The sequence below is a fragment of the Syngnathus scovelli genome, chromosome 13, assembly GCF_024217435.2.
Source record: "Syngnathus scovelli strain Florida chromosome 13, RoL_Ssco_1.2, whole genome shotgun sequence".
Classification (NCBI taxonomy): Eukaryota; Metazoa; Chordata; class Actinopteri; order Syngnathiformes; family Syngnathidae; genus Syngnathus; species Syngnathus scovelli.
In genome coordinates this window covers 14,016,899-14,041,482 of record NC_090859.1, presented here as the reverse complement: position 1 = coordinate 14,041,482, position 24,584 = coordinate 14,016,899, and the positions used below count along the sequence as shown (strand labels likewise).

The 24,584-nt window shown below is 47.0% G+C and overlaps 2 protein-coding genes across 10 annotated transcripts in view; one reads left to right on the top strand and one right to left on the bottom strand.

Moving 5' to 3' along the window:
• The window catches only part of LOC125979306 (uncharacterized), an 89,367-nt gene that overhangs the window by 18,596 nt on the left and 46,187 nt on the right, over window positions 1-24,584 (top strand). The window contains exon 7 of one of the 8 annotated variants that reach the window (XR_007485282.2): window positions 876-3,347. The exons of the other annotated variants lie outside the window; for them this stretch is intronic. The gene's annotated coding sequence lies outside the window, so the exon portion shown is untranslated. Of the gene's footprint in view, window positions 1-875; window positions 3,348-24,584 lie in introns of those variants that run through there. 8 annotated transcript variants of the gene reach the window in all.
• olfm1b (olfactomedin 1b) lies at window positions 6,522-19,291 on the bottom strand. Of its 2 annotated transcripts, none has more exons than XM_049737368.2 (6): window positions 18,833-19,291; window positions 14,154-14,303; window positions 13,934-14,089; window positions 12,672-12,891; window positions 9,857-9,963; window positions 6,522-8,410 (listed from the first exon to the last, which is right to left on the bottom strand). In XM_049737368.2, the coding sequence occupies exons 1-6, from the start codon at window positions 18,896-18,898 to the stop codon at window positions 7,736-7,738; spliced, it is 1,374 nt and encodes a 457-aa protein (XP_049593325.1). In that variant the 5' UTR covers window positions 18,899-19,291; the 3' UTR covers window positions 6,522-7,735. The 2 variants fall into 2 exon arrangements, with proteins under 2 accessions (XP_049593325.1, XP_049593324.1); XM_049737367.2 differs by lacking the exon at window positions 18,833-19,291 and adding an exon at window positions 15,312-15,749.

Here is a 24,584-nt window from a genome sequence, read left to right as displayed (position 1 = left end):
GATAGTCTTCATGCACGTTTTGCTGGCCAATGTTTATAAAAGGATCTGGTCTAGACTGTCTATTTCCCGTACCCCCCCATCATATCCTTCCGATACCTTCCAATCCACCTCACCCCTTCCTCGCAGTCACAGTGGGGGTATTTGAAAGAGCGAGCCGCACCTCGTTTGCGCGATCAATGGAGGCTTTAGCCGGCTCCCTCGGCCCGCCGCCGCCGCGACCCAGTTGAAAGAAGACAAAGGGAAGAGTGGCAACCCAGCGCATGCTCGCGTACTGGAGCTTCCATAAATCTTTTAATCACAGCACCGACAGAAACAATTTTTTCCCCTCCTCCTTCTCCCATGATACTTCTTCTCGCCTTGTATTGGCCAACCCCCACCGCCCCTCGCCGCTCAGCGTTTGCACCCCGCTTCCAAGCCTCTTTGCCTCATCCCTCGCCATTTGACAGCCTCTCGCCCGCTTCTTCCCCCTCACCCCGACCGACTCCGCTCGCTACAGTAGAGTCCTAATGAGTACACTGGCAGCCTGTGTAAATTATTCAATAACTGGCTGAGGAATCTCAGCTTCGCCTCCTCCTCCACCCGTGTCTTCTCTCAAAATAGACTTCCTCACGTCGGGAGCGAATCATTCACAGAGACCGTGAAAACGACGCCTCTATTGTTCTGTCGTGACTCGCAACGCCACGCAAAGTAAATACGCAGATGGAAGGAGGACACCTGTTGTGCACATGCCAGGCCAGTAGTTGGCGACGTAGCCTCGCCATTGGACAGCAACTGCGGTCATTATGTGGATAGTAACTTGATAGATTGGGATATTTTTGAGGGACACTTGAATTAAAGCAACACCACAGGCGTAAATCCAGTGTATCCAAAAACAGGGGGCGCTGTTGAGCCAAACATCCACGCCATTTCAGCTCAGCAAGCACTGCGCAGCGCGAGGCCTCGGGGGACCATCAAGAAATGATGAAATGCCTTCCAATAAAGCATCACATCCTCTTCTGTCCCGGCCATTTCCACCACCGCCGCCCCAAAAGTGACACGGAACAAACAAATGAGATCTGCTGTGACGGCCCGGCTTTGTAATCCGCCCAGAAATGTCATATCGCTCCACGAGCTGTTGGCCAAGGACGGAATATTCTCCCGCCGTGTGTGCTTGGAGCGTGATAAAACGTCTTCCCCCCCCTCTCGCTCGCTCGCTCTCCCTCTGTAGCTAGCGGTGTGAGGGTGAATAAATAAAAACATTTATAATTCATGACTCGGTGAATGTGAGCAGATTGATCGGTGATTGTGGCGGGAGAAAGGAGTGGAGAGGATAGGATAGCGACCAGCCAGGTGATAAAGAAGATGGATAGAGCGCAACATTTGTTTTGGGTGTTTTTTTTATTATTTTTATTTCATTTTAAAGGGTTCATAAGATGATCCCGGAGGGGGTGATATTGTGATGTATTGTATCATTATCTTTTATGATACATTATTGATACAACCGGCTCTAATGTGGATTTCCGTTGCCGTGCTGCACGTGTCAAACGTATGGCCCGGGGGCCCGATTTTGGCACCCCGCATTATTTTAGGTGCACCTTGCTAAATGGATTTCATTTATTATTCAATGCCCAAGTCATTCTTTTTAACGTTAAGTTAAAAAGTTGGCAGAAATATTTTGTTCTTACATTTTTAGCACTAAAGCATCTGTTATTATATAAAATTCTCTCAATTGATTTGTACCGATTGCGTTTAAACTGGGGTGTGCAGACTTTTTATAGCCTTGTAAAATAAAAGAAATCAGCAGATAATTTCAGAGGCATATCCTCTTGAAGTCTGAGTGTAGAATGTAAATAAAGATTCTTCATTGTTCGCTTTGCTCAGCCTCACTCTCTTCCCTGTGTGAAAAAAAAAATCTGCCAGGACATTATTTAACACTTTTCCGCCTGTGATTGATACGACTGTAAAATCCGACGCATCCGTCTCAAGCGGCGGCCTGGCAATCAGCATCGGCGTCCATGTTCCCTCCGTCGTCCTTCTTCTGTGCAAAGAAAGCGACATCCCATCTGCGCAAAAAAAAAAAAAAAAAACACGCCCTTGTCTCGCCCATCGCTCTCTTGTTTGGCAGATGCACTTTGTCTAAATATCATTAGGGCCTCGCAGGCCCCGGACGTGGAAATCCATACGCCGCCGTCAGGAGCGCCGCTCCGCAGAGAGCCGAACGCTAGCGAGGCGCCATTTATCTCCTTGGCGGACGTTAGCCGTCGCTCGCGGCGCTGAACAAAAGGAGATTGAGCCCTCCACTAATTTGTTTGCAACATTTCAATGAGTGGCATGATGACGCCGGAAAGAAAAACAAGTCGGTACCGCCGTTTTAACGTAAGATTAAAATGTGAGACGATTGACATTGAACGTGATCATTTTCTGAGACTGGTCACAATCAATACAGAAGGTGTAGGCAGTTGATTGTCCCAACTGATCTTCCAAAACAATATGAAGGTGAATTTGTTCCCTCTTCAACTTGAAAATCGGCCGCACATTTGCAAGTGCAAGATGGCGCCAATTTGGATCAGACCAAACTCGTTGCATTTGCATAAGCGAGCGGCGGCTGCTGTCCATTAACGGCCGGGACGAAATGTGAAATCCTGATGAGCGAGGATAAAGCCAGGCGGGAAGGAGCGTGCCCAAAATATCTCCCAAAGGCAGCCAGGGAGGTCAAAAGCGAAGTCGTCTTTGTCACGCAACTTTTACAACGCCGCCTGCTCGTTCCATCCAATCGGACGCCATTTCCAAACCGGATTTAATTAAAGGCGCCGGCTGTTTGATAGCCTTGGAATGTGAGCTCGTCTTTGCTTTAAAGCCAGCCCTGGATGAGGTCGTTAGAAAAAAAAAAAAAAAAAAAAAAGTGCAGGCCTAATTTCTTGTTGCGGTCGCCCAGAGGGGGGGTTGGCAGAACGTCTCGATCCCGCTTCTTCATTTTTAAAGCTCGCACGGAATCTCACATGACGGCCTAATTGCAATTTCCTAATCGTCAACATTGCTGGCGAACCACGTGAGGAAACCGAACCGCTCCTCCGCTGTGATTCAATTGAGCGGGGCGCTAATGGAGAGGCGGACAAATGTCGGTGCGTCGCAGCGGCTCGTTTGCTGCGCGCCAGCCTGCTGCTTCCGGAGGCTCAATTCTTGGATGACAAGTCCCACGCCGCTTTTTGCAGAAAAATGTGGCTATCTTTCGATCTCACTTCTGACATGAAATGAGTATAATTACATTAAAATAAAATAAAAATGTATATTATGATTGTTTTTCCTCAGCCCTTGTATCCTGACACTCGAAATATTTCACAGTGGCTTTTTTGGTGCTTTGTTCACTTTTTGAGACCAAAATCCCTTCGGCCCTTCCCCTAGCGGACATCAGCGCCTCCGCTGGTTAAAGCCAATCAATAGTTTGGAGAGGCAATTCATCAGCCACCAATTCTTGGGACTTGCCACGCTACCGCTGTGTTATTGTCCAATACACAAACAGGAAACATATTGATTTTGGATGGCGCTGGAGCTGAGTGGAGGTCACATTGCACAAATGGGATTTAGCTGACCTGAAAAGACCTCGCCTTCTGCCAGTCTGCATGTAAATAAAGAAGAGCCAGACAGAAAGCCCAATTGTGCCATAAAGTTGTTTTTTTTATGACGATCGGAGGCTGGTGGGAGGCAGTCGGCGGGTCAAGACTCAAATCCCCATTGAAATGCGCGCGGCGCTAAACTGCAGCCAACAGTCAAGCCAGGAGGGAGCCGCAGCTCGCCTCTCCAAAATAAATAAATAAATAAATAAATAAGCTGCAGGTGAGGCGGCGCGCTTCATAAAACTGCTTCAAATGATAAACAGGAAAGTGGAGCAAGAAAATGTTCAAGTCAGCACGCCGACATATTGCCGCTGCCAAAACACACGCGCCTTTTAAACGGAGGAAAGGCATTGCCCTTCGGAATGAACGTCAAGCAATCAATCCACATTTTCAAACTAGCGTACTTTCTTCAACTTGTTTTTTATGTACTATGCCGCCAAATTGCAATCATTACGCATCTTGCCAACGCGCTTTGATCTGCACTCTTGCACGATGCGAGCCTTGCAAAAAGATGTTACGCCGTCCGTCCCCGCCCCGCCCCGCCCGCCGCTTTCATCGCCGATGCAAATTGGAAGTGACATGTCAATCGCCAACTCTTGTCAAACGCAACAGCGCACTTTGTGACAAAACGGCCAGCTCGTGCGTGACTGCTCAACAAGGCCCCATGCTTTTGAATGTGCACTTGGAATGAGACGCCCCCCCCCCCCCCTCCTCCCTTCCCCCCACCTTGGCAAGCACAGAAGCCCGCAAACCAATCAGCGTGGGGGCCTTCCGTTAATCCCGCCGCAATGTAACATTCCAGCCCTAAATCCCTTTGATCTGTCCACATACATGAGTGTAAATACACAATTCGGGACATGCCGCGATTGAACAATCCCCGGGTAGAGCGCCTTACCCTGACCCCCCCCTCGCTTCCCGACCCTCGGGTGCACCGAAACTGAGAGCGGCGTGCGGCTCTGACAGTGACATCCATCACAGGCGATGAATAATCAATGAACACCATCTGGCGCGTTCATCCCGGACTGCCTCACCTTCCTCTCCTTGCCTGCTTTTTTTTTTTTTTCCCCGCCACATGTTCCCACAGCTTGTCACGGCAGTGACGGGTGTCGGGATCCCTCGTTCCCTAATTGCGCTGCATAATTCTCCGGAAGCTAATGAGGTGACCCGTAGGCCTTTAAAAGGACACCCTTTGTGATTTCCTACAAGACTAATAGGCTGGATTGACACGGCTTGTAAAAAGTCGGCGATTTGGCTATTTTATGTATGCCGTACCTTAATCACGTTTATACTCGCGTCGAGCACGTTTTACAAAAACATACATGAAGCGGCTCATTAAAGCTAGTAATTAGCACGTTGAGTGAGTTTGTATCGCCAACTGAACGCTTCGGCCCCGTCGGAATCTTTTGAGACGTTTTACGGTGCATCATTAAAACAAACCGTCTCCCACTTGTATCGTTCGCCCCCCCCCCCCCCCCCCCCCCCTCCTACACTTTTATTTTTTTGCCAAAGCTTGTATTGATTTATTATCAACTGTTATTTCACGCTGCAAAGGCCTTGTAATAATTTCAGACTAGACAGACCTGTGCTGACAGCTACAATGAAAACGTGTAGCGCGATGAAGCCTGCTGGGAAATATTTGCGATGCAAAATTGTCAGACGTTCCCTCTGTTGAAATTTGATTCAACTTAAGGTTATCATTTACATAACAAGATGCCATTCTCCCGATGTCATCGCTAGCCTTGCCGCATTTCAAGGCTGCCGGCGAGGTCGGAACTAGCTCACCGGGGAGCTTTGCAGTCTAACATAAACAAAATAAAATCAATTCAATGCATTTTATTAATTCAATTAAAATTAAAATTGTTAAATTCAATCAGTTCCTTGAAAATCGCTGGGAATTTTAGTGCGACGTTTTCAAGGTTGGCCGGTTGTTAGCAAAAGAAATGCAAAAAACAAAACCCATAACTGCATAGTTATTTAAATGAACGACATTGGATAATTTCCCGCAGTGGTTTGGAATCCAAAATTGAATGGAAGGACCCGTCGCGCAATTTCCAAAACAAGTTAGCTTTAGAGGTGCCCCCCAATGTCTGCGGAAATGTACACAGTGACACGTGGGCGTCCATTTTGTAGCACTACGCGACATCTGAGCAAGCCCGTTATTGGCTCGGTGGCTTTCTATTACTGATAAGTGCTTTTGTCCTTGGGGAAATCGAGCTCCTTTTTGTCGGGCCCGAGCAAGGTCAAAGCTTGTTGCTGTGTTATTTTAGCCGCTAATTAGCCCCACAGAAGCCATCCGTGTTTGTGCCCGTCAAGTCGGCGCAACGACGTGATGAAATGAAATGCAACTATCAGGTAGAGGAAACAGGCCTGAGGCGCCAATCACAGCTGAAAAGGAAAAAATGAAATGCAAATGGAGTCAGCTGATGAGTGACAGCTCATTCAGTCGTGTGCGTCGGCAGATCGGCCCGCTGACATCCCCCCCACCCCCCCACGTTATCATCCGTGGCGCATTCGGCAGGAGCAAAGCGGCTTGTGTTGGCCGAGCACTCCCGGAGAAAATAGAAGCAATCATTTATTCATCGATTGAAACATCACAGGACGAAAAGGCGTTGAAGGTGGGGGGACACGGGGTCGTTTAGCAGAGAATGGGGTAAGAGATTGACAGGCTGATGGTTGGACGGTGGAGGTGGGGGCGAGCCAAACCCAGTGAATTTGAGCAAAATGGAGGAAAGGCGGCGCGCCAACGAAAAGGACATCAAAGTTGACACAGAAGGGGGGGTTGATGGCAGGAAATGGGTTAGGGGCTTATTCCATGAGTGCTCACAATCAATCCCGTTGGTACATCAAAGGTAAACGGAGGCTTTGAGCGAATATGGTCCGCAAAGCTTTAACCAAGCTATTTTTTTTTTTTTAACATGACAATCTAAACACTGTAGTTCCTTTTTTATTGACACAAATCATTTTCTATCTCATCTCAGATACAACACATCCAGTACAGCGGAAAAAGAAATGCCGTTTTTTTTTCGTTTTGTTTTTTTTGTCCAGGGAGATTACATTGAAAACAATACGGTTCTTCACAAGCGGCCACGTGACACTCAACGTAAAGAAAGAAATTTCAACCACGAGTGCATGAGCTGAATTCTGGATGACAACCTTTCAGTCATTTTTTTTTTTTTTTTTTACCTTCTTCTGATTCCTTCCATGCATTCGGAAATAAAAGGGAAGCTATGGCGCCGACGGTTACGGTGGTACAAAGACGAGAACAGAAGTGAAAAATCAAACAAAGCTATAAATAATTACAAAGAAGCAGCTAAAGATATCAAAATTCCCCAAGCGAACCTCCCCCCCGTGTTACTTTTTTATTTTTATTTTTTATAGCTAGGGCAAAAGACATTCAGTAGCAGTAGAAAACACTCATGCAAAGAAAGCGTTTTTTTTTTTTTGCACAAATTGTAGTCACCGACACGAGTTAAATGAGCTTCGGCGAGAGAGCCCAGCAACAGTCGGGGCCTTCGGTCATTATTGTTGCTGTCCTCGGCGGACTTTATTTGCTACGATACTCGATGAAAACGATACCACACGATGTACTGTCGAGTCCTTGGAGGAGTCTGTCCATTGCAAACCCAACTGTTTGCGTTGATTTATTTAAATTATTTATTTTATTTGCTTTGATTTATTTGTATTTATATATTTTTTTGGCTTAGCAAGTATAGTCTTTGTTTCAGGACTGTTTGATTACTGCAGAATAATCAGCCATTGGAATGAATGTGAGTCAATGACATAAAAAAAGGCATGTTTTTTTTTGGCATCTGTCTCTTGTATTATTTTAAATCTGATATAGAGTACATATATAGATCGATATAGATGGAGTCTACTTTTACAATCATTCTCTACGCGGTAAACAATCAAAGTATTTCATTCCAAAGGATGGCAACTAGAAAATAACGTCAACTATTGCCTAACTAGGATAGTCATAGTACAATCTTTTTTTTTTTTTTTTTAAACATACAAAATTCTTCATATTGTTTTTGTTAAATCTAATGATCTGATATTTTGATATATTTTTTTTTCCCCCTCGCTCCTCAAAGTCTCTACGTGTACATTCAGTCTTTCGCAGATCTAATCTCGGCGTCGTAGCGCGACTACAGTTCCTCCGAGCGGATGACGTGGAACAGCGTGACGTTGTAAAGCACCTGGTGGCCGTTGTTCCAAGCGTAGAGGGCGCGGTCCCGCGGGTTGTAATCCAGCATGGAGATGTGCGAGTACTTGTTCTGGAAGGCGATGTCCATGTACTCGTACGTGGAGGAGTTGGTGGAGAAGGCGTAGTAGACCTTGGTGCCTCCCGAGTAGCCGTTGGTGACGTAGAGCGTGCCGCAGATCATGAAGGACTCGCCGGCGCTCCGCTTGGGGTGGTTGGTGGTCCAGCTCTTGACGATCTGCAACGTGTTGGGGTTCAGCTTGCTGATAACGATGTTGCCGGCGTTCTGGTTGGTGGCGTAGACGGCCCACAGTCCGCCCTCGTCCACCATCAGGTCGATGTCGGAGTGGCCGCCCCAGGCGTAGTGGTAGGCGTTGTTGAAGCCGGCGTAGTCCAGTTGCCGGGACTTGCTGATGGCCGACGTGCGGAAGTCAAACTTGATGATGACGTGGCTCTGGAACTTGTTGAAGTAGATGGAGCCGTTGTAGACCACCTGGCCCGTTCCGGACCACGGGTGGGGAAGTCGGTGCGAGGTGAAGTTGTCTGTTGTCATGAAGTCCTGCAGGGACTTGTACTCTCGCACAAAGCGGTTGTTGTGGTAACCGTCCATGTACCAGACCTGAGAATTACAGCAAACACACGGGAATTAAGGTCACGAGGGATTCACAGCTAGATCTTCAATCTGAGCTTGCGGATATAAAATGGCCATAAAGAATTATTTTCTAATCATAAAGTATCTAGCGAGCTAGCTATCTCAAGTTGTATCTTGATTTACAAGTGTCCCAATATTCATGTTTTTCAAGTTATAAGTTGTAGTGTGCTTGATTTATACTTTTTTAATTTTGCCTTGTGCTGCGAGACAAGAATCGTCGTGACCTTGGGGTACTTGAGACTTTTAATGTGGAGACTTGTGAGGACACTGTTCACCCCCTCAGACTGCAAATGCTAGTCTGGCTAATTGAACCAAAACAAAGCGCACCGCTGACTTAATTCGTAGATTGTTACGATTGTTGTTAAAGGCAATTGCATGAAAAAGTCTTTCCCTAACTGGGACTGCAGGAGGCTAACAGCTTTAACCACCAGCAGAGAATTGACATTCCTCCCTCCCAATATCCATTTATCGATCAGCAAAACGGGGTCTGGCCGAAGCGAGCGGCAGATTGATGGTTACTGGCCAAATCATAGATTGCGCAACCTCCAAATGATTTCACCTTCCAAACTGCGTTATCTGCAGTCACAACGCTGACCTTTTCCTCGGCACCGCCGCCGGATTTTGGCGGCGTGCTCGCTCGTCAGCGCTAATTTAAGGAGACGGATCGATGTCGACAGTTTTTGCGGTTGGCAGCGGCGGCTTTTCACCAAGTCGCTCCACCCTACATCATTCCGACACGCTAATAGAAAAATCACCAGTCCGTAACAGAAATGCATTGCGGTAATCAGGAAAATAATTCTGGATCATTTTACACAGCTGGTTATTAATTACGACTACCGGTTTGTTGGAGATCTCTGCCAGCATCAAACAATCCAGAATAGAGTGTGCATAAATAACACATCAGATCAAATGTGCTGAGATCTTTCACGCGATCTGCTTATTATGTATTCGTTTTCCAGGTAGCCTTGGTGGTGTGCTAAATATAACCTTAGGTCAGCAATTTGCAAGTTGAAGCAGCCTCCAGGAAGCCATTTACATGGCGGCGGATGCCGTGACATTGAAAGTTGGGTCGCTGATTGCGAGGCCCAATAAAGCGCCGCCGATAAAATGTGTTTACTTCCCGCTCGTCACCTTTGCTCGTCCGCTCGGCTGCTGTCTGGTGAAACTCGCAAAGATTTATCTTTTGCGTTTTGTCATTGCAGAGCGAAAATGGGTTTGCCGTCACATTATTCTTTTCTTTTCTTTTTTCTTGTTGTGGTGTTTTTAACAGCGTAGCATCATCTGGGCACTTTTGGGCCCCATTCCAACCAAAGTCATTAAATCAAACGATTCGCTCGTAAAACAACCGAGGGCAACAACGCTAGATGTTAAACGTGACATAAGTTCATCAAGACCACTTCAGTTTTCGCATACCCGCGTGTCTCCTTCAGGCGCCAGGGGATCCGTCATCCAGGAGCCGAACCTGGACCCGGACGTCTTGATGGTGATGGGGTCGCTGATGCCCGTCAGTTTGCCGCACGCTGCAGAGGACAAGAGTTAAGAAAAGGGGAGCCAAAAGCCATTCGGGGGCCGCTTTGTCTTAAACGTCCAATTCATTAGGCCCCGATTTCATTTGCTTGACATCCAAATGAGTTTGCCTGAAGGAAGAGGGAAGCGGCGTCCATCTGGCCTCTCCCCTCCGTCTTTGTAACGGTCAATAGATAATTGTTGTTATTCCGCTCACACACCAAGAGCTGCCGCGTCTACTTTCTGTACCCGCTCCGGTTTTAATTGGCGATGATTGAAGTTCCTCGCGACGATGGCCGAGAACGGATTAGCGGCAGGGTATAAAACGCTTGCTGTTAAGCGTCCGTTCCTTCGGACGCCGTTTCACTCAGGCAAATGTCAATTAGGCGTTTTGAATGAGGTAGTTCCTAATGAGCCATCGGGCGAGGTTCGTTTAAAGAGCAAGTCACGATGGCCCTCTTTCGGCTTGCCGTGAGCCCCTTCTGCACAAATTAGCCGCAAACTCCTTTTAAGCCTCCTAAAAAAAAAAAAAAAATCCCCTGCTGTGAAGTGCTCCAAATATTTTCCTCTGGCATCTTCAAATCCAAAATGTTTAGTGTTCACATGTCTGTTTTTGAGTTTCCTTGTCAAAACAATTAGCATGAATTGAAAATGGATTCATTTCAAAGGTAATGCACTACAGTTGTCGTACGTAGTATTTGGCAATGATTCTCTTCGGTAATCCTCAGAAGGATTACGATCTATGCTCTATTTAATCATTCATATATGTGCTCCCATCCTGCCTCCATCTTAAAATAATTCAGCTGCTGCTTTCCTACTCTGCATGCGAAGCAAATCCTCCATTTGTGCAAATATTTATTTTAAAGTCTGGACGGTCTAATCCCCCCGGTGGCCTGAATGTACGGAGGTCAAAGCAGACGGGAAGTGGCGGCAACGCAGTAAAAAAAAAAAACATTGCTAGGTAGAGCCCAAGTAGTCCATTTTGGTGGCCTCATTGAATAAACATTATTAATAGTCAATCTGTAAGTCGGTCCCATCTCGCAGGTGTTCGGTGCACCCGTATGAACTTCCCGCCTCATTCGTCAACATTGAGCTTTAGCCTCAAGCGCTCGCACCGTCGGGACGTGACGGCGGGTGATTTATCGATTTGATTATTGCCCGGCGAGCTGGCGCGTCCGCTTGATCGATGTTCATTGCGCCCCGCCCCTTATTTCCTGCCCGCCTCGCCTGCGCCGCAGGACTCTTTCAGTACACAGCAAAGCTTGAAGGACAGAATCTACTTTTCCTTTGTTGCAGTCGCTGAGGAAATGTCGGAAATCATTCTTTCTTAAAGCCCTCAAGCCAGTTTTACATATGTCCTGAGTAGCTGGGTGGGTGGGGCATGGCGATAACATTTAATGACTCGCCATAAGTTCTTCTCTTGGGACTGTGAACTCCTTCACAAATGAAATCACCCTTTTGTCCGATATTTGAAGCACATTTAAAGATTGTGGGGGACCCTTCACTGCGGCTTGAACTTGAACTGGACCCCCTCGCCCCTTTGCAGTCCCCCCTTTCTTCCCTCCCTCCCATTTCTGTTCTGCTGACGCTCATGCAGCTTATTGACCTTCATGAGCGAAATCCCAGCAACAGGGGGCACCGCTACGCCTTTTGTGCTAACATGAAAGTGCCGGCGGGCCTGGATTCTGCCGTCCCTGGCTGGGTGACCTCGTCTTTTATCTCCTCTTGTCTTGCGCTCGTGCAGAAACTGCGCTGCAAGCATCAACTGGGCTGGCTCCGGCCCAGAGGTGGCAGGCAACAAGTCGCGCCAGTCTCAAGGCTTGACCTTCAACTTTCAAGCAAATCGCAAGTTGCAAACACGGCTAACGTTGAGCAGGGTCGTTAGCTCGTTGTCGGAATTGTCTCAGACCGTGCGGCGGAGATCAAAAGTGTAGAACGTAATCATCAAAATACGGGGACACAATCTACCCGCGATTTGCAGCGTGTCCGCGTTGCTGCCGTCTTATTCAATCGAGTGTGGGTGTGCATCCATTAGCGCCGAGACTCGCGACAGAGGTGTGAAGCCATTGGCCACGGGCTGGAAAGCAAAAGGAACTTGGCGAGTCGGCGAGACATTGATCATCGCCGCGACGCCTTCATGTTTTTTCTCAGATGATTTCCTCAGTCGTTGCTTTTGAGACGCTGTCGTTGAGCCGGAAAAGCAAAACAGCCAAATGGTACGGTCCACTTGAAATAGCATCCTTTGTGCTTTAGCCATTAAATTATGATCATTGTGCAAAACCGTTCTAGAGAAATGATGTCACGAAAGATGACGGCAAACGCTCTGTCTTCACTCTTGAATCGAAACGGGATATTTGCCAACATCTGCTTTTACTTTGAAAAACAATCATGAAGGTTTTTGCTCATTTTCTAACATGTTAGGGCCAAACCAGAAAAAAAAATCACTTTATTTGTGGAATTTCTGCATTGACTTTGAAATAATGTCCTGTGTTTGATTAAACAGATTGTAAAATGATTTTGAATTTAATAAATTGAAAAATAATCGACAGATTCATCGATTACTGAAATAATCGTGAGTTGCAGCTCTACTCCTAAAAAAAAATCTTGAAATGTAGCCTGGAGTGTGTTTTTTACATAATGTGAATGTGCCTGAGTATCTTTTCGGCGTGCCAGTACGGTGCTTGCAGGTGTGTGCGTGCACGTGTCTGCGTCTGCGGCCTACCCAATTTTTGCATGCACGCTCGCAGCCTCTCCTCGAGATTTGACACTCGGCTGTGGAGATCCTCGTAGTCATAGGCCCCCATCTCCTCCTGCAGCCCGCTTAGCACTGACGTCAGATTCTGGACCTCCTCCTTAAACTGCAATACCAATTTGGCATCGGCCTTGTACTCCACCAACACCGGTATCAACGGCCTAAGCTCCTCCATTTTCGCCTTTATGGCCTGAAAGGATTAGAATAAGCTCGGTTGAGTGTCAGGCGCGTCGCAAAACCAAGCCCGTCACCCACCCAAGCGTCCGCGAAAGAAAAAAAAAAAAAACTGTCTTTTCCTGGCTACGCTAACGCTAACCTACCACCAAGACCCCTTGTGTGTGGTGATTGTGCATTTGAGTGTACGTGGAAGTGTGTGTGTATGTGCACAAACCCGCAAATTTTTTTTTTTGCTGTCGAGGCTCCGTCCCGGCGGTGACCAGCCGCTTCAAACAAACAAAAATAGAATACAAAAAGCAAGCCCTCGGTACACCAGCAACAATTGGGAAAGCTCTTTATTGGTCATAGTCTTTTTAAAATGCAACATTGTAGTAAGGATTACATGCTTTTCTTTTTTCTTTTTTTTTCTTTAACATGTCACACACAACTGGAATTTTACGTCGAGATGTTTTTTTTTCTTTTTTTTTTTAAATTAATTTGTGTAGATTTGTCGAGTAACCAAATATGCATAGACAAAAAGCTCCAAAGCAAGTAGAATGAAATAACAACAATGAGAGAAGTTTTATCAATTACATTTGGGAATCAAAGTAGAGAGGGAGGGGAAAAAAACAGCAATAAGTAACATGCAGGAAGAGATCAGTGGTGTGGGGGGCGGGGCTTGACTGCCTTTGTAATCGCTGCTAATTGAACCGCCCCAAAAACGCTCTCACTTGGGTTAATGGGGAAGGGGAGAAAAAATCTGGATTTTGACCTGCCTCTTCTTCCCTGTGGCTCTTTCTGTTTCTCTCTTTCTCTTTATGTCATGTCTTAAAGTTAGCCCTGCAAGCAAGAAAACGACAGGCTGTTGGTAGTGGCTTGCTAACCTCGCTAGCAGACACAACAACAAACAAAACGCGCAAAGATTTCATTTGGAACAGGAAAAAAAACGCCAACGCCATGCACTCGATGGGTCGTGGTTATGACGTGAAACATGCAGGTGGGACACGGAGAGTGACCCCAAACTTTTGAAATGTGGGATTGGCGTGATGGCCGTGATGTTGTGGAATTTCTCTCACCTTGTATTGCTTGGCGATGTTCTGCATGTGGTTCTCCTCCACCTGCCTGAACTTGGTCTGCAGGCCGCGGAGCTGCACCTCCATCTTCTCCACGTATAAGAGCTCCCTCTGGGTTCTTTGGTCCAGAACCTGGATGGACTGGGTCATGTTCTGGACCTGCGTGCAAAATGGTGTGAAATGTTTCCTTTTGTTTTTGAGGCCATCTTAAGAATGGGACTACCTTCTCCAGTAGCTGCCTCAGTTGTTTAGTGCGAGCGTCCCTGGAGCACATGGACTGTTGGGGTGCTACCACGGTGCAGACGCACCTACCATCGCCGTCCTGGCCCGAACTGTAAACCTGCCACGACTCCTCCGGGTTTGCCGGCAGCACCTGAAGGGCAGACGGTGGTTGAGTTGCGATGGTGGTGGGCAGTTTTGGAAAGATTCCAGATTGGAAACTTTCCATGGAGATTCATGAGAATTGAGGCAGATGTCAGCGTATCACAGAATCGTTGCAAGACCGATGGGAGCAAAAAGAAGAAGGCCACGGTCCCGAATCTTGGCGGATCCGGCAAACAAAATCAATCGTTTCGGAGTGGACTGGAATCATTCATTCGCTGGAGAGAATTTTCTGACGACCGACTGAACCGAGCAAGTGGAAAAAACATTAATCACCCCGCAAATCCCGCTTGCACCCACTGATTCCATCAGTGGGAGGAAGCTGCGAACAAATTGGAAAAAGGCTGCTGCCGCTCTGCTGCACTCCTGACAAAGAAGATCTCCTCTGGAAGAAACCCAACACCTGCTTTGGCCGTTTTTATCAAATCAAGCAGTGGACCGAACTTGAAACCGATCGCACCATCCTTTTTGTCCTGGATGAATCAAAGACTATGTGCCCAGACGGACAAGCGCGGTGCCTATGATCAGGACCGTTGACCGCCTTGAGGTTTCATTGATATTTAATTGGTTTTACCCCTGAATTGTCTTGTCAGTTGGTAGAAGAGACTAACTGGACATGAAGATGGTTCGATCCTTAGGTTTTCAAACACCCCACTTAGGTCTGACCGGCTCTTTACGTATCTGATGGGGTTAAACCCCCGTGCGTCATACCCTCGTCACTTTGTAGATGAATCGCTCTGGGGAGAGATGCTTCGGGGTGCTAAACCTGGGACAGGATCTCTTGCCTTATATGTAAACCTCCCGTTTTGCCACATGCTCCTCAGCGGACGGAAGATGCAGATGAGACAGATCCGTGAGTTGCTCGGAGTGAGTAAAGCGAACACTAGAAATGCGGTCTTCAGATATTTGATGGGTTTAAACTCTCGCTTTTGGAATCTCAAGTCAAATGAAGAGATTTTTGTCGGTGGTCAAAGGACAAAATAAATAGTGGCACACTTACTCCGGTGCTCCGGTCCGGGTAGCCGCCCTGCGCCGCCGTCAGCTTGGTGGTGTTGAGCCCCACCAGCGAGGGCAGCGTCTGCGACATCCAGTTGGTGATCATGGCCATGGTGCTCAGCACCACGCCGATCTTGAGCAGGGGCACCGACATCTTCTTCCCCCACCCACCGCCCTGCCGAAAGTGCGCCTCCACTCACGCCGTCTTCATCCTAACCACTCCGGGGAAGATTTGTTTCGGACGTGGGTCGCGTAGCCCGGTTTCGCTCGCCGCTTCACACCGGGTCTCCGGCTCGGTTCCTCGTTTCTTGCACATTTTCTTCTTCCGACGTAACTTGGTCCAGCGGGAAAGGACAGGCGCAGGAACCTGTATGCGGCTCGGCTTTCTCCCGTGCACTGGTCCCCCTCTCTGATTGCGCCTCTTTACTATTTGCTTCACGCCCACAACCCGCCTCCCTCCCGCCGTCATTAAGAGGCTGCACGCTCCGAGTGGATGAGAGTGAAGAGGGAGGGAGGTGGGAGAGAGGAGGGGTGAGCTACTATGCATCCATCTCCAGACGCAATGATGTCAGCCAGGCTCATGGAAAAATCTGCGATTGCAGTTTGATCTGCCCGTTGTGGCTCGACCCCCCCTGAGCCCGGGATGACAATGAGGGATTAATCAGACGAGGGGATGCTCACGGTTGCTGTGGCAACCCTGCCTCCACCCTCCACTCCACCTCTGAATAAACTCCCAGCTTGTCATCGAGGTTCTCTAATAGGGGCCGAGATGCTTTCAAGCCCTAATGAAGGTTGAGCTTTTATTGCCTTGGGCTCTGGCGCCATCTGGATGCCAAACAAGGAACTGCGGGTATTCAACGACTGCAGGTTCATCCGAAGGGAACTGGCGCCTGTCCCAGTTGACTGTAGACAAGAGACGGGGTGCACTCTGGACTGGTTCCCAGTCAGTTGTTCACACTCTCATTCACACTTACGGACAATTTAGAGTCTCATGTGCACGTTTACGACAACTCGTATGTCGCTGGCATATAGTGACGGGCAGAACAATGACATGCCCTTCCACTAGATGGCAGAAGACACATTTAACCTGTGTCTCCCAGTTACCTGGTCTTAGAGCAGAATAGAATTTCTGCTAACGTGTGGTGGGCTGGATCATATGCAAGCCCTGTTTTAAATCCAAGTTCAGCCATGTGAAATAAGTCCGTGAAAATGGCAGCGATGCATCATGTATGAGACCCCCGGAATAGCCGCAGCGTTTCCGTAGAATGGCGCCCGTAATGCATTTTCCAGGTAAAACCTGGGCCAGATGTGCTCTGGCCACATTGACGCATCTCGCCTCCTGTGTGACCTTTGCGTTAGGATGTGACGCATCAGCAGAGGTCAGTCACCGCGTGTGGCCGGAGAGTAGTTTTTACTGCGGCGCTGTGAGCACAAGCAATTAAAATCCTCGCCGCGAATCCATTTTTCATGCTCGGAGTCTGACAAATGAGCATTCAAAGTTCCTCAGACACGAGGCGCGATTTTAAAAAAGTAACATCATCGCCCGTGGTGCATTACAGTGAGGAGCAGTTGCCATGACGACACTGACACACGCACACACTTGCTTCTGGCCCACAAGTGCACGACGATAATGCAACTCCCACTGACTGCCACTCACATCATAACACCTCGAGCTTCAATTCACATCGTTTTTAAAACGATAGTTTGGGGTTGTCAACCTTTCACGACACTGAACTCCAGTTAGTATTTTTTGAAGAAATTTTTTTAAAACAATTGTAAACAAGATAATCTTTGATATGGTTCCAAACTAAATTGTTAATGGCCAGCACTCCCTTGGCAGCGCCTCCTCCTATCGATTTACCGTCAGTCAGCTGACACTCCATTTAGCCCTGACCCGAACAATGACCCGAATAAACTATGAGTGAAATGTAGGTTCCCCCCCCCTCCCCATTTGACTGATGGCATCCGCCCCTCACTGCAAATTGTTCCATTGTTCGATCATGTCAGCATCTCTGCTGCTGGAACATTTTGCCATTTGCAAAATTCAGCAAAATACTGTACGTGTCATACAAATTATCGGTAATCAATGGACGACGTCTACCGTATATTTGTCAAGGTGCTTTCACTGTACCTCCTTATTTTCCAAACTAATGGTAAGCCTCATTTTAATGATGTCATATGGACTGAAGTTTCCAAATTTAGAATCGCTAATTAACAACAGCATCCATTGAACTATGAAGCTGATATTTTCCAGTATATCGATTTTTTTTCATCATCCATTCCCATTTGAACGCCTTCATAAGCAGCCGCGTTTAAGTGTGCTATCACCACGCCAACGCTCTTTTTATCACGCTTTTATTGCGCCGCTTGTCTTGGCGGGAGATGATCTGCCATTTGTTTTGATATATTCATCGGTTGGAATGTTTTCCTTGCAACTATTGCGACATCACTGTTGCGCCTCTAAAAAGGAAGAAAACACAAACGTATTTTTCGGCGCTTAGCTTTGCGAGAATGTAAGGCTTCCGGTTCTGTTGAAGAATTAAAAGAATGTGACAAGATGGGCGCCAAGAGTGCTGTCCGCCTCAATTGAGCTGAGTTGGCGGCGACGATGCCTTGCTCAAGGGCACCTCGCCAGTTATGACTGTGGAGGAGGAACTTGGAATGTGACATTATCGCGTGAGATCATCGTTGGCAAAACTTTGTTTTGATATCAGAACGATATGATACGGTGATTAGCTATGATTGCCAAAATATGGCACAAATAAAACTTCATTCCACTGTCAAGCGCAAGATGGCGGCGCACCGCTTAGTTCGACATTATTTCAATTTGATACAAGAAGAAAAGGGTTTTGCGGAAGAATATTGAATGTCACTTCTCTTCAATCTACTAAGCGTTTTATTTTATGATACACATCGTTGATTACCAATTTAGATATTGTGAGATGCTACGTTTGATAATTTTAAAAAACTGATTTGTTGACCGTAAACACAGCGAGGCATCGGTACCCTGTTTATACAAAATTTCCTTTGATTTATAAAAGTGCGTTCAAAGAAAAACTAGCAATGTAAACCCTACAAAAGTATGCTTTGATTGTCGTATCGCAACTAAATCCGTGATTCTCAGCGATTATTGGAAGGATACTATGTCATCACTTGGCAAAACCACTGCTCTCCTATCGCGACTTGTCGACGCCCACCTTGATGAAGTGTTTACCTTTTGAGATCACAGGAAGTCAGCATTTTTTTTTATTAGCGGGCACCGATGGTGTTTACACGTTAATGGACTCACTGAGCATGCTCACAACACCTCCAGGAGGGGACACAGTTCTTTCTGGAACACTCATTGGATTGCAATAAACAATAATAATGAGATTTTTTTTTCCCCCCTCGAGACGATGAGTACCGCTATCGAGTCGGCACACATAATTTCATTCAACACGTTTCGATCCTTTCGCTTGAGCTAATTAAAGGGCCGGATGACAGGATGCAAAATGGCGTTTTAAAAGAGGACAAAAAGGAGCTTACTTGTGTGAGTTCCGTGCCCATGACGACGAGGAGGACCAGCGTGAGGAGCCTGCTGGCGGGCTGCATCTCTCTTGCCTTCCCGAGTGCGAGGACGGTGTCCCCCCCCACCCCCTTCACCTTGTGCTTGTTTTTCTCCCCCGCGTCTTCTTTTGCCGGTGTTGTTTTTAATGGCTGGATGGCCAAACGTGAGCTTACGGTAGCCCCCTTCTTCCTTCCCTCAGCAACGGTGCGTGTGCAGACGCATCGCCTCGGCTCCACCGCACCTCCTCCTTCTCCTCTTCCTCCACCTCCTCGCTATCGTGTTACACGTCGGGTAGAAGCATTTGGGTCGGTGGGTGGTGTCGGTAGGTGGCGGCGCTACAAAGTTGACATCAGCCCGCCCTGACACGCCGCCGATGGTGCCGGTGGAGAGACTGGCCGAGCGCGAGGCGCCGGAAGTTGCTGCCTGACGATGGAGCGAAGGAGGGGAGAAGGGAGGGAGGGATGGAGGAGGAGAGGGAAGGAGGGGTGGTCCAACTGGCACGCGCGCAGCAAAGATGAATGACTACAAAATCAGTAGAGGTCAATTAGAATGGAGTGTTACGCACTGAGAAGAAAAATATCAATATATATTAGATGTAATTTTTTTTTAAATCTAATATTGTAATGTACATATTTTACTGTAAAGGCAAAATTCTTATGCGCTAAAGTTGTCTATTTGGTTAGATATATTTTTGGGGACTGTGTATTATTCTGTGAAAATCAAGTTGATGTTTTTTTTAAAAATGAGTGTGTTTGCAAAAGGACAAAATGTAAGAATAAATGTTTACAATTTTTTGCCGACAATAATACTTTTTCTCCCCCAAATATAACTTGATTCTTGTAAGCTGTTCCTCTTTTTCTGCCTTTCTTTTGTGGCATCTGTGTGTGAGCACTGCCGGAGGAAGAATGAAGCGGCGCACATTTTTACTGAAAGACGGCCTGATGGCTGAGTCAAAAATGGAAGGAAGGAAGGAGGAAGCGGGTTTAAATTTAGGTCCCTGACAGATTTTTCTGTTCGACTCTCAGGCGTACTTCCATTACTAACCTCTTTCATCACCCTCCTCCTCTTCTTCCCCCTCCCTCACTTTTCCCTCCCTCCCCGCCGCTTGCTCACTTAGTGCCGCGGCCTCGTAGCGAAGAACCACGAGGCCCTGATTAGTTCCGTGTTAACGGGCGGCGCGCCATCCGCTGATTTATGAGCGATATGAAAGCGGGCGAGCGGGAAGGCCATTATTGCCTCGTCCATCCGTCCCTCCGCAGCGAACATGACGACTTGTTTGTTCTAAACGACCTTTTCAAATGTCAGCGGGCATATTGTGCCGCGCACGTCTGCGAAGTTCCCGACTCGGAAATGGCATTCGCCATTGGACATTGTCTTCCGTCTTTTATTGAACCGCAAAAAGTATGTTTTGACATTTGTATCTCAAATCAGTTGTCCCCATTGAAATGAATGGAATTGCCTGTAATCTGTTCCGGCTTCCCAAAAAGAAATATAACGCTATAATATTGCACAATATGAAAACATATAGCAATTTAAAAAAATAAACACAATCTAAAGACATTCAACTATGTGAAATGAAATCCCGCCACGTTTGGCAGATGTTATTAGCTTTTGTTTTTTGGAAGGACAACACATGGAGCAGAAAGAAGTCATCTGACAGACTTGAAATATTTGCTCTTGGTGAAACAACAAAGAAAATGCCACCGGATTTGCTCGGTCCGGTTAACATGCAAGTGACGTTCACGCTACACAAACACAGCTAGCGAGCGCTAACCGTTGTTTTGCGACGCGTTTGCTTACAGCCTCTTCGATTATACTACAGAGATTAGATGGTGACGATGGCGTCTGTCCGCTTTACCGACGCTAATACCAACGCACACGTTTGGACGTGACGCTCGCTGGAGCTGAGATGGCGGTCGGGGGACACGGGTGACACATCTTGCCCTAGGCTTGGTGCTCAAGTCAGGGGTTTAGTCACAAAACTTTAATCCTCGCAAAACATTTGCTCGCTCAGCCACGAGGGAAGAAGAAGCGGCCTGCCTTTTCTTCCAATCTCTGGTGTTCGGCAATCCCGCCATCTGTCCTTGCTGAGATTCAGGATGATTAGCGAGTTTGGCTTCCCGCAAATTCACCCCCTTTCTTCTCCTCCCTCTTATTCTGAGCCAAATAAGCCATTTCCAAAAAAGGCAAGGTAGGGGTGAGATCCCTCTCAAAACATATCCCACCTTCCTGGAATTCAGTCCTCGTAGCTTGTTTCACTTGGTAATTTGGGAATTTGTCATTTTTGCAAAATCTTAAACCGGCATGCCTGTAAAGACCCAAGAAGCCTGCCATTTTGTTATTTTATTCCTAATATTATTATTATTTAATATATTATTATTTTTTAATTATTATTTATTTTATTATTTTCAGATGATTTTGCTCCTCTCCAGTTGCACTTCATAAACAAATCCACGCTACAACTTTGCTCTCCGTGTGTGTTGCGGAAGCTGCTACTACTTGGCAAAAATATTTATTCAGTGCGGTTGTGCCACCCCGGGTAGACTGCGAGCGAGCTTCAGCCGAGTGCATTGCGTTTTGGGCTGCTCATTTGCATGGTCTTCATCAGCGCGGTGCAACGTCATTAATAATGCAGCGCCCGGGAGGGAGGGAGGAAGGGCGCGTGGGCCGCAACACTTGTTTGCGTGCCAGCGTATCTTTTATATAACTGCGGCAAACGCCAGCGCTGACAGACTCTCACCTTTTAGAGCTTCTTGCATTTCAACTAGCTTTCTCACTTAGCACCCTTGAGCCCTTTTTTTTTTCTTTGAATGAATTGATCCGAACAAACCCTGTGAGAAAAAAATGTTGCGAAAACCATCTGACCTTAAACAGATCTGCTTTTTTTTTTTTTTTTAAAGTGCTATTTCCTTTTCCTCTTTCACAGCCGCGGTGGATAATTCTATCCCATAAATGATGAATTAAGCGTGGCAATCTCATTGTTCCACTTTTTTGACGTGACCAAAAAAAAAAAAAACAGCATATGCTTCGCTTTAATGAGGAATATACTCATCACAAACTGGACCAACTTGCGCTCGTTTGTCAGCCTGTCAACGTTTTTTTTTTTTAACGTTTCCGGCGGGTGCAACAGAGCAACGGCAGCACAGGTGCGCTGTCGCCAAGAACGAAACGCAGCTGGAAATCCGACGTGATATCTCACTCCGTCGCGTGTGGCCCTTATCCCGACCACCTGCGGGCTTTTTGTGTGAATCCGAAAAAGAAAAAGAAAAAAAGTACCGCATACAAGTGAGCCAGTTAGGAGCAACGATCAAGACAAAAAAATCCTCACTGCACCAAAATGGCCACCAGTGCTCATTTAAAAGAGACAAAATGTCTGAAAGAGTTCCCCGGTGTCTCAATAACAACTTTGTGGCTTGCTTTCATCAAAACAACCCGAGGGTCAACAATTTATTGCACAATTACAACTCGCTTGCTCAAATTAGCCGCTCGCATATTGCCAAGAGATGGCAAACTATATTTGCAGATATACGACCACAAAACTTTTTGGCATGTTTGTTCTTCACCAATTGCGTCACTATTTCGCTTTAGCGCGAAGCCGGCCAGTCGCTCTTCTCCGCAGTCGGCGGCGGCGACTGATGCAACGTAAAGCCGCAGCTGCGGTAAATTGACAGAAAAGGGGAAAGTAGGCAACCTCCGGGGGGGGGCGACGGACAGTAAATTGGCTCTGGAGGGAAAGCGGGAGCGTTGAGTCAAGGCGGCGGATGATGAGGCCGGAAGAAAGCGGCGGCGGCGACAAGTTACAACCGGAGGCGACTAATTGAGCGGTGTGAGCTGACCATGTGACCGTGTGTCAGCATGTCTCGCGGGTTGTTTTCACACGACGAGACTTTGGTCTTGGGTGTTGATGGAAAACTAAAAACACCTGGTGCGGTTCAGTCGCGCAGGTACGAACCAGGAGTAACTTTCGTTTCACCGCGTCGAAAGTTTTACAGTCGAAGATTAGGACTTTTTGTTTTGAAAAAATGTTTGCAAAAGTAGCAACAATGGTAGAAATCGGAAGCGGAGACGCCCAAAAGCGTCGAGGGCGGCGAGGGAAGCGAACGAGATATTTTTGATGTGTAAATACGCCACCCGAGGCGACCGTGTTTCCCCTGCAGCAAGGCAGGTAACGACGTCGGCTTGACGCGTGGCATACCAAGTCGGAGCAGAGATCATTAACATGCATACAAAAAAAAAAAAAAATCGGAACTATTGTGTTGCGCTGTCATCGGGGGTTACAAACAACGGAGACTTCTTGACAGCAGGAGGGAAGAAAAACAAAAAAAGGCAGACTTAAAATAGAGCAGCCGTAGCTCATCCTTGGCTGACTTGGCATTGGAGCGGCAAAAAGGGAATATTTAACAAAAGTCACTTTGAGGTTCCGCTCGACAGGAGACGCTTTGTAGGGCCGCTGCCGAATGTAGCCTTGATTTAATGAGATGCTGGGCCAGAAGGGAAAGCAGATGGTCCTGAGCCCGTAACCCTCCCCGGCACCTCCTCGAGCACGTTTGAAGCCAAGAGCGCCCTCTCACTCGAAGACCGGCCCAAAGAGGGCAAGAATGGGCCGACGTTGTCGGGGTCAAAGTAATTCCAGTATTTTTGGAGTTTTTTTTTTTTTTTTAAAGTAAACTTGCATGTCGATATATACATCACATCAAAAAAAAGTAATCTCCATCTTCTATGTAGACCTCTCTCGGCGCTAACGTGTGCATACATCATATTTTAGTGCCCTCATTTGCATCGGCAAATAACACGCACCGAATTCTCTTTTTCTGTTTATTTGTTCAGGAAATGATTTAATAGGGAATAAAAAAAAATTTAAAAAAAAGACAGCTCGCACCTGAAGACGTGCGCAGAATTTACGGTTTAATCAGCGGCCGTCTTGGCGATACGTCACTTTGTGTGTTGATTCTTAACTTTATGACATCTTGATTGACGGCGACCGTCGTCTAATTAGACTGGAAAGATGGTAGCGTTGCATTTCTTTTTTTTTTTTTTACGGATCTCTTCCAATCCTGATTCATTGATTCTAACAATGCGAGAGGAAATGCATTTGTGACCAACATATTTTCACAATCTCCACTTTTTGAATGATGTGTAATATATGCAAGACTGGATCTCCAGACATCATCAAAATTCTAATGAGACTGCCTCATTTAAAGAGTGTCGTGGGTTCCGTTTAGACAGGTCAAGAGGAGGGAATTTGGGCTTGGCCGCGTTCCCCCTCGAGCCGGCGCCTAGCGTAATTGCTTTGAGCCGGAGGAAACTCGGTTATCAGAAGTCTGGTCCCGCCGCCGCTGACCCACTTGCATGCCAATCAGATAAGCGGCCAAATCGGCAGCGTTGCACGTCGTCTGGAATTTAATAACGGGCTTTTCCGCTCCAAGGGGCTTCCAGATTGAACAGCGTCGATGCGCCGTTGTGATAAAGCTCTCGCAGTCGGGCCCTGGCTCGTTAAGGCATGGCTGAATTTCATCATCGTACCTGCAAGTGACTTTTTTTCCCCCCATCCGTGACCATGTCACCAAAACTTCTGATGTAATACCTCTTTGTACCAGCAGGTTACGCTAGGTTAGCATCTTTTCAAATGAAAAACCACATTTACGATCGACCGTTGCTAGGTTAGCAACATCCAATGTTAGCTCCTTCTCCGGCATTGTCAGTCGTTGGCCGTCAGTCAGGAAGCTCGGG

Coding starts and splice junctions, on each gene's coding strand:
- olfm1b (XM_049737367.2), bottom strand. CDS start 15,461: ATGTCGGTGCCCCTGCTCAAGATCGGCGTGGTGCTGAGCACCATGGCC. Junction 12,892..13,933: donor ACATCGCCAAGCAATACAAG/GTGAGAGAAATT, acceptor TAATCCTTTCAG/GCCATAAAGGCGAAAATGGA. Junction 8,411..9,856: donor CGCCTGAAGGAGACACGCGG/GTATGCGAAAAC, acceptor TGTAATTCTCAG/GTCTGGTACATGGACGGTTA.